Raw genomic sequence first — 14,984 nt, 5'->3', positions numbered from 1 at the left:
ATGCAGTACTGCAGTAGCTAGGTGATAGAAAAGCTACCAGCAGCATTTAGCTCTTAGGCATAGCTAGTCATCTATTTTAACTCTGTGTGTGGGGTGTGTATACATCCTTTTATGTTCATTTAAGTTACAGGGCAGGGGCTTTAAAGTGTGCTGTTACTGCACAGGAAGGATGTTTAACTTGACAAGTCATCTGTGCTGTGTCTTTAGTGAATCCTGGAAAGTACAATTTCAGAATGTAATGAGGAAATGTGGTAGCAGATGCTCAGCAAAAGCCTACTCAGTCAATGTCTCCTCTAGCTGGCAGTGGGTTTTCCAAGGAGGATGGTGAGAAATAGAAGAAAGTGGAGAAGAGAGTTCTTAGTATAATTTGGAGAGAGCCCAAGTATCAAGACTATCTGCAAAGGAAGAGTCCGGGAACTGTAATGACTTTACCACTTCACAGGATAATAAAGGAGAACAAACATGCTGTCAACTTAATTTCACACTGGCAAATTCCACATACCCAGCTTATCTGGTCTGAATTCTCTACATCAGAACCAACATCCAGTATTAGAATATAGTAGTGAGAGGAAATACTACCAACCTGAGCCACTCACAGCTGCTTTGCTTTGAATCAAAACCACGTGGAATCATTCATTGCTTCCCATTAACTAACACCTGTACCTCTTGACTTCATCAGTTAACTGCTATACCTCTGCTATAGTAGTTGCCCCTACCTGAAGTGGTTGAATATGAAAGTGAAGAACTTGTGGCTTTCTGAAAATGGGACTGCTTACAGATGATAGCAGAGGTGGAAGTTTCTCAAGGCTGTGCATATTCCAGAGCTGTGGGAGTGTATTTGGGCAAATGTTAATAGACTTATGGTTCTGTGGGCTAATCTGCAGCAAATCTGATGCTTGGTTATGATAGCTGACAATTAAAGAAAACCTTTGCCTCACTTCTCCCTCATCTGTCATGATACTCAAGCTATACCATTTGGGAAGAGGAAGCAGTGCTAAAGCAGATTCCACCTAGATGATGGAAGTGGCTGATTTTCTGTAACGAGGATCAGGTTTCAAGCCTTTTAGCACAGGAGAATTAGATTGACCTTGTCACTGTGGCTGTGCAGCCTTTAGTCCATGCTTGAGGCCTCTTAGTGCTCCCACACAGCCTTTTCAGTGTATGAAATCTCTGCTTTCCTCTTTCTCTCTTACTCTCTTGCTTTTGTTCTTCTCTCACAAAAATGAACTGTTTGTCTGTAGTAGACAGTCAGGAAAGGCATCTTTAAAATCACTGCTTTTAGAGAAATGCATGCCATTAACGCATTCCTAAATGTCTTTGGACACACATCTTCATACAAATATAACTATGAACACGCTGTGTGATTGAACCAAGGTTTTAAGGTGTTACCTGTGCTCTTGACTGGCTTTCTGTCTTTCATTTTTGCACATTTAGGAGGTTTTAGTAGTTTGCACATACTATTCACTTCGGCCATTACATGTTTACAAGGTGAGTCAGGATCAGATGTTTGGTCCCTTTAGACCTGACGTGTCTCTTGCTGGAGCTGAATGCTGCTGAGAAAGTTCCTAATTTTCCTGTTATGAAGATTTATGTGGTGGTCCCTACATAATGGTAGGCAGAGAAAGTTGATCCCTCCATTCTCCATAGGTCACTCCAGGAAATGCAGATGTTTGCTCAGTGTAGGTTGGGCTAAGTAACCCTGGCTGAATCAGTCAGAACTTCCTTCTCTCAACACTGCTGTTCCACTCCTGTGGAAGAAGGAAAAAAGCAAGACCTGAGCAGAAGGAATACCAGCATATAGAGTATTGTGAGAACTATAGAACAGATGCTACAGTGCAACAGTGCAAGACTGCTACAGAATAGCTGCCACAATAGTACCGTGTTTGTTTTTAGAAATTGTAAACAAGTTTTAGACAAAGGAGAATTCAAAGTTAGCTCTACTTTAGTGCTCATTGCAGACAGTGTAAGGTACACGACTGAGCAATGGATGATCACACCATAGTTTCATTTACACAGTGAGGTGATGTGAGCTGGTGCCACTAAAAAGTCATCGCTCTTGTTTCTATTTTCACTTTTCCTTCCTTTCACACCAGCATGAGTGTTACTGCAGCCATGAAGTGATGTGGACCCACATACTGATGTGATTGAAAACTAAATCAGGGGCAGGATGGGGAACATCAGGGTAGGCAGGTTGGTATCTTTTAGTGGTTTTGCTGGCTAACACAGCAAAAAAGTTGATAAAGCTATGACCCTGGTAATGGAGAGAGATATATAAACCATCGACTTAAGCTGGTGATTTTTTTTTCCCCCACTATCAATTTTCTCCAGACACAGAAAGAATATTGTTGTGCAGCTGGCAGGCCCTGTTGCTCTGAGCTGTACATCTCAGCACTCCTAGAGGTCACTGTTGGGCTGTAGAGTTGTGTTGATCTGTGCTGTTAAGCTGAAGATGTAGTTGTCTGCTATAAGCTTTTCTTTTATAGATTGTAAATGTTTTAAGAGTGCCAAAGTTTATGCCTCTAAAAACAACTCTGGAGTTAACCTTGTAACCTATGTAAGCCAAGGCAACTTTGTTAGACTCTGCATTCATAGTGTGGGTTAGTGTTTTCAAAATAAAATTGTGGGAGTTGCAGCTGCAAGCTAAATATGCACAAAATATGTTGCTTAAAATGTGTTTGCACCACAGCAAACTTATCATTAGTTACTGAATGCAAATGCAAAGATGTTGTGGTCCTGAGCATTTTGCTTTTTCCAGGTAGGCTGGTGTAGTTGGTGGCCAAAGTCAGATGGATTCTGAACCTGCAGTGGCTCTTTAAAGATTATGGTGGCCCTAATACTAGGAACAACAGTTATCCAAGTACCCAAGTGACTGTCTCATCGACTAAATATTTGTGTGTGTGTGTATATATATATATAAAATCATTGCCTGTATAAACTAGAATTTCTAACCTCCTTATTTGTTTTGAAATTTGTCTGAGAACATATTACTGCCTCCTGGTTTAAATAATTATTGATATAAACGTGCCAGTATTACTCTTCCTTTGTGCATTCAGGGATTTAAGAGACTGTCTTAAATTGTTTTTTACTCTTCGTTATTATAAACTTTCTTAATTTCCACACTTTCTGTTGCACGTATCCTCAGTGAGTGAGGAAGGAAACAGTACTATTTGGAGAGACATCTGCTTACACTTGGACTTTTGTATAGTTTTTAGGCTGCAAATTCATTTAAATTAAAGTATAGTCTGTGGGCAGATTTCGTACAGATTTACCCCTAAGGTAACAACGATGATGTAGAATATTTTTCAAGTAGTCAAACTCTAATGGAGAGATGTGTATCAGTGCTTAAGACCCAAATGCCGTGTTGCCAATAGAATCCTGCTCTTTCCACAAACCTTTGTAATACCAAAGTATTGAAAAGGACCCCTGTTTTGCCGAGTACTGACTATCCCAAGGGATCAATATTCACAATTCAGTTTTTCTAAGAGTGGTGAAATGTCTTTTTTTAAATGCTTATTTCTCTCTATTTTTTTTGTGGGAACATTTTAATTAAGTTTTGTAATAACCTCCCTTTTGCTTTCTAAAACTGAAGACTGAGGTTAAGATAACCTTGCAGTTTACTGTGATATGAGAGGGTGAATACTGACATAGCATTTTGCTGGTTTCTGTTGGCTTGGCTGGATGATTTTCATGCTGTTGTTGTATGTATTTGTTCTTTTATTTCAGCTCCACTTTGTGGCAATATGTAGCATTCCTCAAAAAATGTCTACATTTTTTGTTTCTCCATATACCCAATTAACATGAGAGATCTGATTCTGAAGTGTTCAGACACTTCTTTCTCACGGCACCAAGGTCAAGCCCCAGAGAATCCACTGGCATTAAATATGACATGCAGCAGAAGGAAAAATTGGGCTTGTGCATTTTTATTGCTTCTCTGTCATGTGAGAAAGACTTTGCCCCCCATTCTTCAATAACGGGGTTTGGAAGATGCATGTGGTTTGGTAGTTTATTCCCCACAGGAAACAAAAAAGAATGCTAAGCTTTTGCTGGAGGACTCATCCACGGCATGAATACAAAAGAGCAGTGTGATCATTAGGTCGGTGTAAGCCGAGGCAGTGTACTTGGCAGTCAGCAGGTGTGCAGCCACCTACAGCAGCTTGGCTGATGGTGGGGAGTGCGCTACCTGAGCTGACTTGGTTTTGTCAGCCATCAGAACCCATGAATGTCAGCAAGGAAAACCTTCAGCCCTTAAAAGGGGTGTTGCATTCTGAAAAGAAAAGGAGGGGAGGAGTGGGGAAGGGCCGGTGTTTGCAAGATGTTTGTAATGAGCTGAAACAGGAATAGGCTGCGGTGTCAGGAAGCTACAGAATAAGGGAGCTGAGCAGAAATTATCCGTTTTCTTGGTTAATGAGTTTCCTGGCATAGGGATCATTATTCAACAAATTCTCCATTCATTCACAGAATATTTTAGGGCAAAAGCATCTGCCTTGCTAATGCTGAGCAGCACCCATAAGCCTCCTTCCCTCCTCTTTGGAGTTCATTGTTTTGCATCTTCAAGCACAGTTTTCCGCATTACAAGGAAGCAAACCAACAGCACAAATCCAGTGTGTTTTTTCCCCCTTGCAGACAACCTCCAAAAAGCTGAAACACTTCCTCCAGCGTTGGGATATGGAGTTTTCTTTTCCGATTGCGCTTTTTCATTTCTTTTGGGGTTTTTTTGGTTCGTTGGTTTTGTTGGTTTCTTTTGTTGTGTATGTTGTTTTTTAATTCATTTCTTTTTATAACATGCAGTTACAGAGTCAGGCACGCGAGCACTGTACCTTGTGGCCTCACTTTCTTTTCCTGCTTTTTTCCTCCTCCGCAGATCCCTCATCCCGGCAGCACTGATCAGTCCCATACTTCCATGCAGCAAGGTTTGCACGTCCCTCACCCCAGCAGCCAGTCAGGGCAGCCATTACATCACAGCGGGCCTCCTACCCAGCAGTCCCGGCAGCCACCCCCGGCCGCTTCTAGCAACCATCCACACAGTGACCTGACCTTTAATCCCTCCTCAGCCTTAGAGGGTCAGGCTGGTGGACAGGGAGCACCCGACATGCCGGAGCCCTCGCTGGATGTAAGTCTGTGTCATACTCTCATCTGCCTGCCATAGCGTGTGCTTCGCATCGCGGCGGGAGGGCGGGGTGGGCGTGGGGATGGGGAGCCGCTTCCACAGCACATGCCATGCTCTCATGCTTTGGTACATGGGCACAGGTGCTGCAGCCAAGGTGACAGGGCGCTCCTGGCTTGCTGGGAGAACGGTTCTGGTTGGAGCAGCTGCATGGTGTGCAAGCCATGAGCCTCTTCCTAGCACCAAGGCAGGCATCTCTTCAGGCGGCAGCTCAGCACCGGGCTGAGCCACATCGTCCTTTCCCCCTCATCGCTGGTTGGGCTGTGCTCATCTAGACCCTGAAGCCATCGTGGTGCCTGACTAAGAGGAAGGACACAGCTGTGTGTGGCTCTGACTGTGGCATTGCTGTGCCAGGCGAGCTGTGTGCCGAGCCCTGCGGCGTGCCCTGGCCAGCGGGAGGGGGATCTCTGTTGGCCCACCCTGTGGTGCTGTCCCTGCTCCCTGCAGCCAAAAACAGTCTGTGCCATCCATATCTGCCCCTGCAGGTGGCTCAGCAGCACAAGTTCTTCCTCCCAGTAGGCCACACAAGAAAGTAAATAAGGGCGTCTTCTGCCTCCTCAGTTGCTATGGGAGGCAGCTCACAACTAAATAAAGATAAGCCTAGTTTTAAGGCCAAAGGTAGTCTTCCGTCTCTTAACATCTGTTCAGTAGAGTTGGAAATTAATTATCTGAGGTATCTCTCTGGTTAACCATCTTCCTCCCAGAATATAAATTCCTTAGCATCTAGGATTGGATTTTCGTTTGAGTCATGCATTCCTGTTTGTGTATCTTCTGTCTGTTCTGAAGTCTGCTGCTGCACAGTGAATTTTCTTAGAGAAATGTTTGCTTCTGTGCTCGAATTTGTATCTGTATTTGCTGTTGCTGTATGCTTACATCTTCTGAGTCACATAGGAGCACTGGGCAGGCAAGTAACTTCACAGAGAGGAGGGAAGGAGTTAGGGGACAGATAGAAGCTCCAGGATGCTACAGGAACAGTGATCAGTAAAGTAACTTCTGCTATTTCACACAAAATGGTCACACGCACATCTTTTGGGAACAATAGTTCATGTGGCAGTTAAGAGTCCTGAACCCTTAAGGACCCTGTATGAGCAATACTAATAGGTGAAATAAAAACTTGTCTTTTTTTCCTTCAAATATTTAAGAAGCATAAAGTATGCTGTTATGGGTCAGGCACCCATTCCTCTCTGCAAAGCAAAGCACAAAAACATGTACAGTTATCACAGTACTGTGGTTATCACTGATTGCTGATTTCTTAAGGGAGGCAAGTGCTGTACAGTGTGGGGAATATAGTTACTGGAAATTCCTGTGAGCTCAGTCATGATCAGATGGATTATTTTAACGGTTTAACCTCAGTGGCTGTGTTTGGAACCAGGCTGAATAAAGTCCTATGCAGCAAAGCAAACAGGGGACTGTACTATGGGCAACTTGGTCCACTCCCTACTGACACAGTTGTGTTAATTTTGTAGGAATTCAATGTGATGCAGTCTAAGATTTAACCTATCTACCTCCTGTAGATACAGATACAGGAGGTCTGCACTTGTACTTCAGACAGCAGTCTTAAGACTCAAATCACCGGTTAGACCTCTTGAATTTGCACTTCGGGAGCACTGGGTACACCTCTCCAAATTCTGCCCCTAAGTCTAACAGATTCCTGCAGCTTCTGCCCCCATTGTCTCCTCACAGCCTCTGGTGTCTCTCTGTCTCTCATCCCTGCTGCAGCACAGCACCCTCAGCACCCAGCAAGTCCTTCCTGAGGTCTCTGTTTCTCACACCAGGTGGGCAGGAGGCAGGCTGTGCCACCTGGCCCCTCTGACTGAGGAAAGCTGAGGTCATCCTCAAAACTTAAAAAGACTTCATCTTCACAGATTCTGAGCATATTGTTTAAAACCGTCACCTTTCTTAGAAAAAAAATATTTAAAATAAAAACCCTGTATACAGGAATGAGTCTCAGAGACGTTAAATTTTTAAGAATTGAGTTGTAAAATTGTAGGACAAATTCAATAATTTTTTACTTTCTCCCCACTTGGTAAGGCTGTAGTTTTCTTTTGGACTTCTCTACTAGGTATTCATAAAAAATTATGATAGGAGGTGAAGTACGTTTGAAAGCCTTACATCTTTAGTCTAGTACAATGATAGTAGCATTTTTACCATGAATAAAAGGAGGCAGTGTTTTAAGAAACACATTCCTTCTGGGAGACCCTATTATGTAAATTTGACATTGCATTTTTTTCAAAATGCTTAAAAAGCAGTAAACTTTTTTCTGCATTTCATGTTTAGCTAATTGAAAAATATGTTCATCCATATAATGTTAGAAGATGAAGTTGCATTTGCACAAGAGTATGCACAAGAGTAATAGAAGCATATAAATACAATATTTATATGCTAAATGTGAAGCAGTCATGCTTTTAGTTTTATAGTATTTGAAAACATAGAACAATTTAAAATTAATTTCTCGTACTTATTACTAAGTTTGTTAAAGCAGTCCGTATTCTTTTGCCTTCAACACAAAACAGCATATAAAAGGGGTTTATTGCAAACTCTTCCCTGCCATTTTTTATATATGACACTTTTACTTCTGACTAGGAAATGACAAGATGCATTATAAAGCAAAAAACATTGATGCACAACCAGGAGTTACGATGTGCTTGTCATCTGTCAGATCAAAAAGAATCTGCGTGATGGTTGGAGAAACAAAATTTCCTACTTGAAATACAGTATTAATAAAAATAAAAATTGAAGCCCCACAACTATACCTTTTGATCCTTTAAAGCATTGTGTACATTAGTGCATCTTCTGTTGGATGGAGTGTTATGCCTATGACCCTTTAAAATGTCTGGAATTGCATGTAATGCTGTAGTCAGGTAAGCACTTCAACCACTGTAAACTCCCTGCCATAAAGGAAAAGGACTCACCCAGCTGCCTTGCCATTCCTCTCCCCATACTCCTCCTCAGCTGTTTTTTTACCACTCTCCTTGGTTTGTTGGTTGGTTGGGGGTTTTTTTCCTGGACTAGTTTTAACCCTGGGTGAGTTCCTTTCTGCAGCTCTGCCCCAGAGCTTACGTCAGTGCACTGAGGAGTTCCAGGGTGGCTGAGATGAGGAAAGGACAGGGCTGCCTCCTTCTGTAGAGATGCAGGCTTTGGGTGGTCATCACTCTGACGTGTGCAAGTCAGACCAGTCTTTGCTGATCTACCTTAAAGTTCAAATATGTATTACTTAGACTGCCTGTTTCAATATTGTTTTATATAAAACATACATAACGAGCATCTATCTGGAAGTTTTTGTCAGCATTGTTAGCCAGGAAATATACTTTGTTTAATGATGAACTTTGTGATGGGGAGATTGATTGAGAAACCCTAATTGAGCTGATAAGGTAATGCACAGATGAAAACCGAGCCATACAGACTTTCACAAACAAGTGGATACTGCATCATCTTAGGGTGTTAGGTTTGTGACTCTGCCTTCTGATTTATTTTTTATGATATATTGTTATGAAAACCAGTTTACAGGAATGTGTGGTGTTTAATCCCTTTTTTTTCTCAGTTTTATTTCTGTTATCTGTAATTTTCCTTTTATCTTTGTATTTTATAGCTGCTTCCAGAACTCACAAATCCAGATGAGCTGCTTTCATACCTGGATCCTCCTGATTTGCCAAGCAATAGCAATGATGACCTTCTGTCTCTCTTTGAGAACAACTGAAACCATATGTATTCTCCCATCCCTTTCACTTGTTCACACGTGTGTGGCTGCACAGCAAGGAATCTTAACACTCCTTTTCCACAAGAGAAGAAAAAAAAAAACTCACAACTTGATCCAATGGTGCACTCCCTGCTTTCTTCATCTCAGAACTGCTTTTGTTAGCTTCAAAGACTGCGAAAGTGACGGGAGAAAATAATACAAAAATTAAATAAATGCAGTAATCTCCGAGTCTGCCATGCTACATGTGACAAAGAAGCATAGACAGTTGTGCAGCTATTGGAAACCCCATTTGGTGTTCATCCTTGAGAGAGAGAGTTATGTGATAAACATAGTGTGAAGTATCTTGGCAAAACCGAATCTTGGCAAGGGAAGAAAAGGCAACAAAATGGAACTGTCTTTAATTGACCAGTCTCAGAGTGTCCTTACAATGCTTTGTTCTTCCATTTTTTTGAAACTGTATCTCCTTCTACCCCACCTCTCCTCTGCCCCCCTCCAGCCACAGGTTTGCGTTGGAGTGATTGTCCCGGCCACACACAAAAAATAAAAAAAACATATGTAAAGCTCAAAAAAGCACAAATCCTACAGTCAAGTGGCAAAGATAGGGAAGACATACAGGCCTGTTAGAGGGAGTCAGCAGTTTAGTTAATGCAACTTCAGTAGCAGAGTCCTGAGCATCTCCAGGCTGCAGCTGTGGGTGTGGGTATTTCTGCAAGCGCAGGGATCTTAACCACCTCTTTGCAGAGGATTCCTCTGGCCAAGCACACAGATTGGAAACACCCAGGAAAAATTAAAAAAAAAAAAGAGTTTGCAATGTGTAGGGATTTTTTTGTGGTTTTGATTTCAAATCAGTACCGTTTCTGGCTGCATTAACATCCAGCTGTAGAGATTGCTGTAACAGATCTTTTTGCCATGTATGCCATCTGTAATGGAAAAGAGAGGGAGGGGGGATGCAAACCAAACTGTTCCTGATTATTACCTACAGCCTTCAGTGCCCCGAGAGTTTGTGTCACTGTCTGTACTGCACAATGCATAGTAAGACAAGCTGGGTTGAAGGCAGCGAGGAAATCATTGCAGGATGGAGGGAGAGTAATATCACTATCTGCATAATTATTTTTAATAATCAGCTCGAGAAGGGGCATTGACATTGGACAGACATTTTGCAGCTTCATTTTTGTTTTGCTTTGTGTTCTGTTTTCGTGACTGTTACAGATACTTCAGCCTTTTCCTTTTCTCCTCCTTCAGTTTCTTTTTTTAAACTTTGGCTGCTGGAATGAGCTCTTTCTCCTGAAGGACCGGGAGTGGGGAGAATAAGTAACTGTCAGTAGGTTGCTACTGCCCTCAAGAGACCCTGCTGCCACAATCACTGTCTTGCCCCTGTGATCTGTGCTTCTCGTGTGGTTGCTGCTCCTGCATGAGCTTCATATTGCTTCTGTGCCCATTTCTGTGCTCTTTGTCTCTCTCTCTCTTTCTCTCTCTTATAAATGATGTACAGTAGCTGTGTAAGAAGTGCATGTGTGCCAACTTTGCCCTCGTGGTGCAACATTTCAGCTTTTGCCCACTGTACAGTTATTGGTTTTGTTTCTTTTTGTTACTAAAGCAAATTTGACCCTGCTCCTTTTCCTCTTCCCAAATCCAATCAAACACCTTTCGTTTGCTCGCCACAATACGTTTTAAACTGAAGTGCCAGGCAAAATTTTGTTTGTTCCTGTCAGTTTGACTAGATAGCTTCCTAGCCCTCTCTGTGTTTAGTTTGCAACGCTGTAAATGGCATGCTCTGTGCTTACGACTCTGGATTTGCTTTCCTCACCAAAGTCACATTTGTAAATTCTTTGTGGTTTTTGTTTTATTTTGCTCTTTTTGTTAACGTCTCCCACTACTGCTGTACATGCGTCGTGATATATATATGCTAGTCAGCAGCACCTTGCTGTAGATATTAAAGGAAATGGCGGTTTAGTTCTTTTATTTTCCAGTAGGAGTATTGAATCTGTCAAACGTATTATGTAGAGATGGTCCCACACTTATATTTTTCCTCTTTCAAGTTTTTTTAAGAAAAGCGCTGTTCATTATGCAAAATCAATTATTTTAAGAATTGCTATTGTAAATATCTTTGTGAATATTTTAGTATCGTCTTTGATAATATTCAACATTTTCATGATCTGGTTATACTTTTGCTGGTGTTTTTAAATACCTTGTCTGAAGAAAAATATGGGTCCTTTTTTAAAAAAGAAAATTGAGGGTTCTTTAACAGAATAAGGGAGTTGGGTTTTTGTTTGGTTTTTTTTTGCCCCCCTTGTTTTCTTTTGATAAGTTAGCCCAAATTTCATATCCATTTATGTGTGAACAAATTGATACATCAGGCAGTACCTGGATAGTCAGGGCCCAGCTCTGTCGTGGAAACATAATAATAAGTGATTGCCTTGGGAAAAAGAAAGCCCAACTAACTGACCTGTGTTCATTGGCTGTGGGTGATCGTGAGCTGGTAATGGCAGAGATTTTGTTTGTTTGCCCAAGTGAGCAAAACACCTTGGACCAGCTGTCTGACCAGGTAAAGATGCACTAAGGCAAGTAGCACATCTGTAAGGTACCATATTTATGTCACTGTACTGGTTCTTTGGTCTCTGAAACTGGGGCACAGTAACACTTTGGGATGTTGGTGGGTGGGGGAGGGAAACAGTATAGTATATTTTATTCTGCTTAGAAGTGTCTTTTTTCTTATGTAGGCTTGACAACCTGTAGAGGATCTCTGCAGAATATTAAAGATACCTTGGTGTAATACATGGTAATATGGTTGTGGTGTGGTCCTGCTATCACACAATTCCTAGGAAAGATCGTTCTTCAGTTGCGGATACAGATGTGTTTTGTAGCCATTTTACTGTAGTAGTTTCCCCCTGTTTTTTCCTGCATTTTTTATATAGGTATTGAGGTCATTTGCAGGGGTGGCTAATGATAAACTGACTTTGTGCCCTTAGAGTTCGGGTTTTTTTGTTTGGGGGGTAAGTTTCTTAAGCCATAGGTTTGGGAATAAAGAAGATTTCTCACTATTAGTTGGAACTGGTTGCTCAGATTTTTTTAATTGATTCTATTTAATGTTCCATTCTCCACTGATTCCTGAGCAGCTAAGTTAGTCACCTGAAATGAATTTTCTCTTAAACACAACATTAGTATTTTAAACCAGGTATGTTAAGGATTGATCTTTTGCTAACTGGTAGTATTTAAAATGTATCATTTAAAAGTACCTGTTGGAAAGCGTAAAGGGAAAAAAAAACCCCATAGATATTAGCAATATGTTTGGAGCAGCGTTGGCATCTGCTTTGTACAGTAATAGATAATTAAAGCGGACAGTTGACATTTTTAACTTACAGAAACATTTGGTTTCTAAGCAGAACTTAAGAGAGAAAATACAATTTTTACCCATCACCCAAATGTTGGACATTTGAGACAGTTTTAAAACTTGTCTGTCAGCTAAAATCAGGTACTGTATAGTCAGTATGAAAAAGCTTCTAAATGAAAATTTAGTTATTTTTTTATCTGTTCACTGCCATGTTAAAGTTTAGAGAAAAAAACCTAGCAAATAGGGTAATCACAGTCATTTCTTTTAAAGCTTAATTATTATATGAGATTCCAGTAGTATTTTTATTCTTCTTTTTTTGTTTGTTTACTTTTTAATCGTTTCCCTATGGAAGTTCATCTGGGAAAGAACCCACAGAGATCTACAGTTCTGCTGCCAAGACATTACTAATAGGACTGACAGATACACGCCAGTGTCTGCAGCGGAGACTCAAGGGACAGCTGTACATATGTAAATGACAAATAGAGACATGTTAACAGAAATGCATTCATTTTCCTTGGAATGTGCATTGTTTTTATTTCGCAGGAAAATAAAAAGCTTGAAGCTCCATCTTATGTGGAAAATGAATCCTGTTTGTTAGCGTTTGTGGAGTCTCAGCATTTGTTTCACTTTCACTTCTGTAATATACTCTGATCCTTTGTTTTGTTTTGTTTTATCTACATGTAATATTTAGCTTACGTGTACTAGTCTATCACCTGTGTATTTTTAGGGTGCTACAGAAATAATGAAGAAAAATACGGGGATTAAAAAAAAATTGTAACCAAATTCATACTTTGTACAATTTTTGATATCACGATCAGAGGGAGAATTAAAAAAAAAAAAAAAGTACAATCTGAGGTAACATGCAAAAATGGCCATTGTCTTTGTTTGTACATTGTATGTACAGTACAATGCAATCATTTCATACTTTAAACTGGTCAGAAAAAATAATTGTGATTTTTAGTCTTGCAAAACTGTATGTAGTTAGATGATGTGACAACCTAATATTTATCTAATAAATATGTATTCAGATGAAACCTGTATATTAGGTGTTCATGTGGTTATTTTGTATTTAAAGATCAAATTATTTGACTATTGCTAGACATTTATATACTCTGTTGTAACACTGAAGTATTCTCATTTGCTCATGTTAAATTTTTTTTCCTAAATAAATTTGCAAAATTAAGGTCTGGCTAATTGGCAGCTGCTTTGTAAATTTTCAGTTTCTTTTTGAAACCACAAACTTCCCTTTTGCCCTCCCCGGTTTGTGTTAATGTGTGAAGTCAGTTATGCAGGATGTGCCTTTGTCAGCGAGCTGGACTTGCTGCAGAAAAGGTAAGGTGTGAACCACCCTAGAAGAGACAGAGAATAACAGAAAAGATTATGAATGCAAATTTACTGAGAAGCATGGGATCATGCAGCAGAAAGTCCCTGCTGAGCAAGGTATTGGTGACTTGCTGTTCAGCATGCAGGGCACTGCCTGTCTCCTAAACAAGTAATAATTACTTTGAAATGAAATCTTTATGTGATATGAATAAGAGGAAAGGAGGGCTTCTCTTTGGTGTTGGCATGTGTGGAGGGGTTAAACATGCGACACCTTTGTTTTACATTCTCACAAATTTGATACTTTTCTTTCAGTTGGAAGCTGTCATTAAAGTGGAATGAGTGACCTTGGAAGATGACTAAAATGAGACAATTTTTTTCTTAATGCATCTCCATCTTAACATTGAAGCGTTTGGTTTCTAAATGCAGCTTTTGAGTTACAAAGTCTGCTTAATTTATCTACCTGTTCAGCTGTAAGCAGACTAAATCTTGACAGGAGGAATACACACAGGGTCATATCAACAACAGCCATGGCATGCACAGGTCCTGTCCCAGTGGACACCAGTCACTTTGCATCTGAGAACTTGCTTTAAGGAGGTTTACTAAGTATCTCAGTATTTTTGTATGGCATTTTCTGAATCCAGCTTTGAAATGCATTCAAATTCCTAGGAACAACCTAACCTTTTTAAAATATGAGTATCTATGCAAGCATGTATAGCAATTATTCCACACCTGTTGTTGATTGAGATACACACAAATATATAAATATATATATGTGTGTATATATATACATATATATATAAAAATCTGGACTAGGGATTTATTTTCTCAAAATTGGGAAAAATCATTTGTTCCTGACTCTCAATTTGTGCCTTCCTTGCTGGCACTACCCATTACAATGGACTTTTTGGATAATATAATAAAATAGTGTACTCAGTAGTGAAACAGAAAAAATATTTATCCATTCCAGAAAATAATTAATAAATATTTTGGGTTTGGTATTCTGTTTTCCCCGATGCTCCCCAGAAGTGTCAGCAAGAAATAGTGCAAACTCACTTCAGCACTGTACAGATGGAGCAAAGTACAAAGAGCTCGAGTGATCTCCTAAGCACTGTACATTTTTCAAGCTTACTCTGAAGTCTGAGGAGGCTACAACAATTCTGAAAGTGGGGTTTCTCCCAGATGTCACCTGAGGACCTCAGGACAGGTACAGTGTGTGTATCCAGTTGTTCCTCCATCTCCTGTCCCACATCCTGGCAGTGTGCTCTGTGTGTCGTGAACTCTGGATGTGCTTCCAGACAGCCACCTACACAAGTATCTGTCTGACTTCTGTGTTTTTCCATGTGCTAATCAATTGTTGAACAACTTCAGAACAATCCTATTTCCCTACATTTTTTCTCTACTCTTCCTCATCAGTATGGATCTCTGAATTGTGTTGTTTGTGCCCATTGTATTCTGTTGCCATACACTTC

General features: G+C 40.4%; 1 protein-coding gene and 1 long non-coding RNA gene across 12 annotated transcripts in view; one reads left to right on the top strand and one right to left on the bottom strand.

The window, feature by feature from the left end:
• ZMIZ1 (zinc finger MIZ-type containing 1) overlaps positions 1 to 13,232 on the top strand; it is a 347,839-nt gene extending 334,607 nt beyond the window's left edge. For 10 of the 11 annotated variants that reach the window (XM_064662567.1, XM_064662568.1, XM_064662564.1 and 7 more), the window contains 2 exons: positions 4,862 to 5,110; positions 8,754 to 13,232. In XM_064662567.1, the coding sequence (XP_064518637.1) occupies positions 4,862 to 5,110; positions 8,754 to 8,861 (357 nt within the window). In that variant the 3' untranslated portion in view covers positions 8,862 to 13,232. The remainder of the gene's footprint in view (positions 1 to 4,861; positions 5,111 to 8,753) is intronic. The other variant, XM_064662570.1, reaches the window with a different exon arrangement.
• On the bottom strand, positions 1,360 to 4,916 carry LOC135417917 (uncharacterized). Its single transcript, XR_010432265.1, has 2 exons — positions 4,818 to 4,916; positions 1,360 to 1,748 (listed from the first exon to the last, which is right to left on the bottom strand). It is a non-coding gene; the product is annotated as an uncharacterized LOC135417917 (long non-coding RNA).
• Positions 13,233 to 14,984: the final 1,752 nt, after the last annotated feature.

Source organism: Pseudopipra pipra, chromosome 8 (assembly GCF_036250125.1).
Source record: "Pseudopipra pipra isolate bDixPip1 chromosome 8, bDixPip1.hap1, whole genome shotgun sequence".
NCBI classification, from domain to species: domain Eukaryota; kingdom Metazoa; phylum Chordata; class Aves; order Passeriformes; family Pipridae; genus Pseudopipra; species Pseudopipra pipra.
The sequence above is the reverse complement of the archived record's forward strand: the minus strand, read 5'-3'. Positions and strand labels throughout refer to the sequence as shown.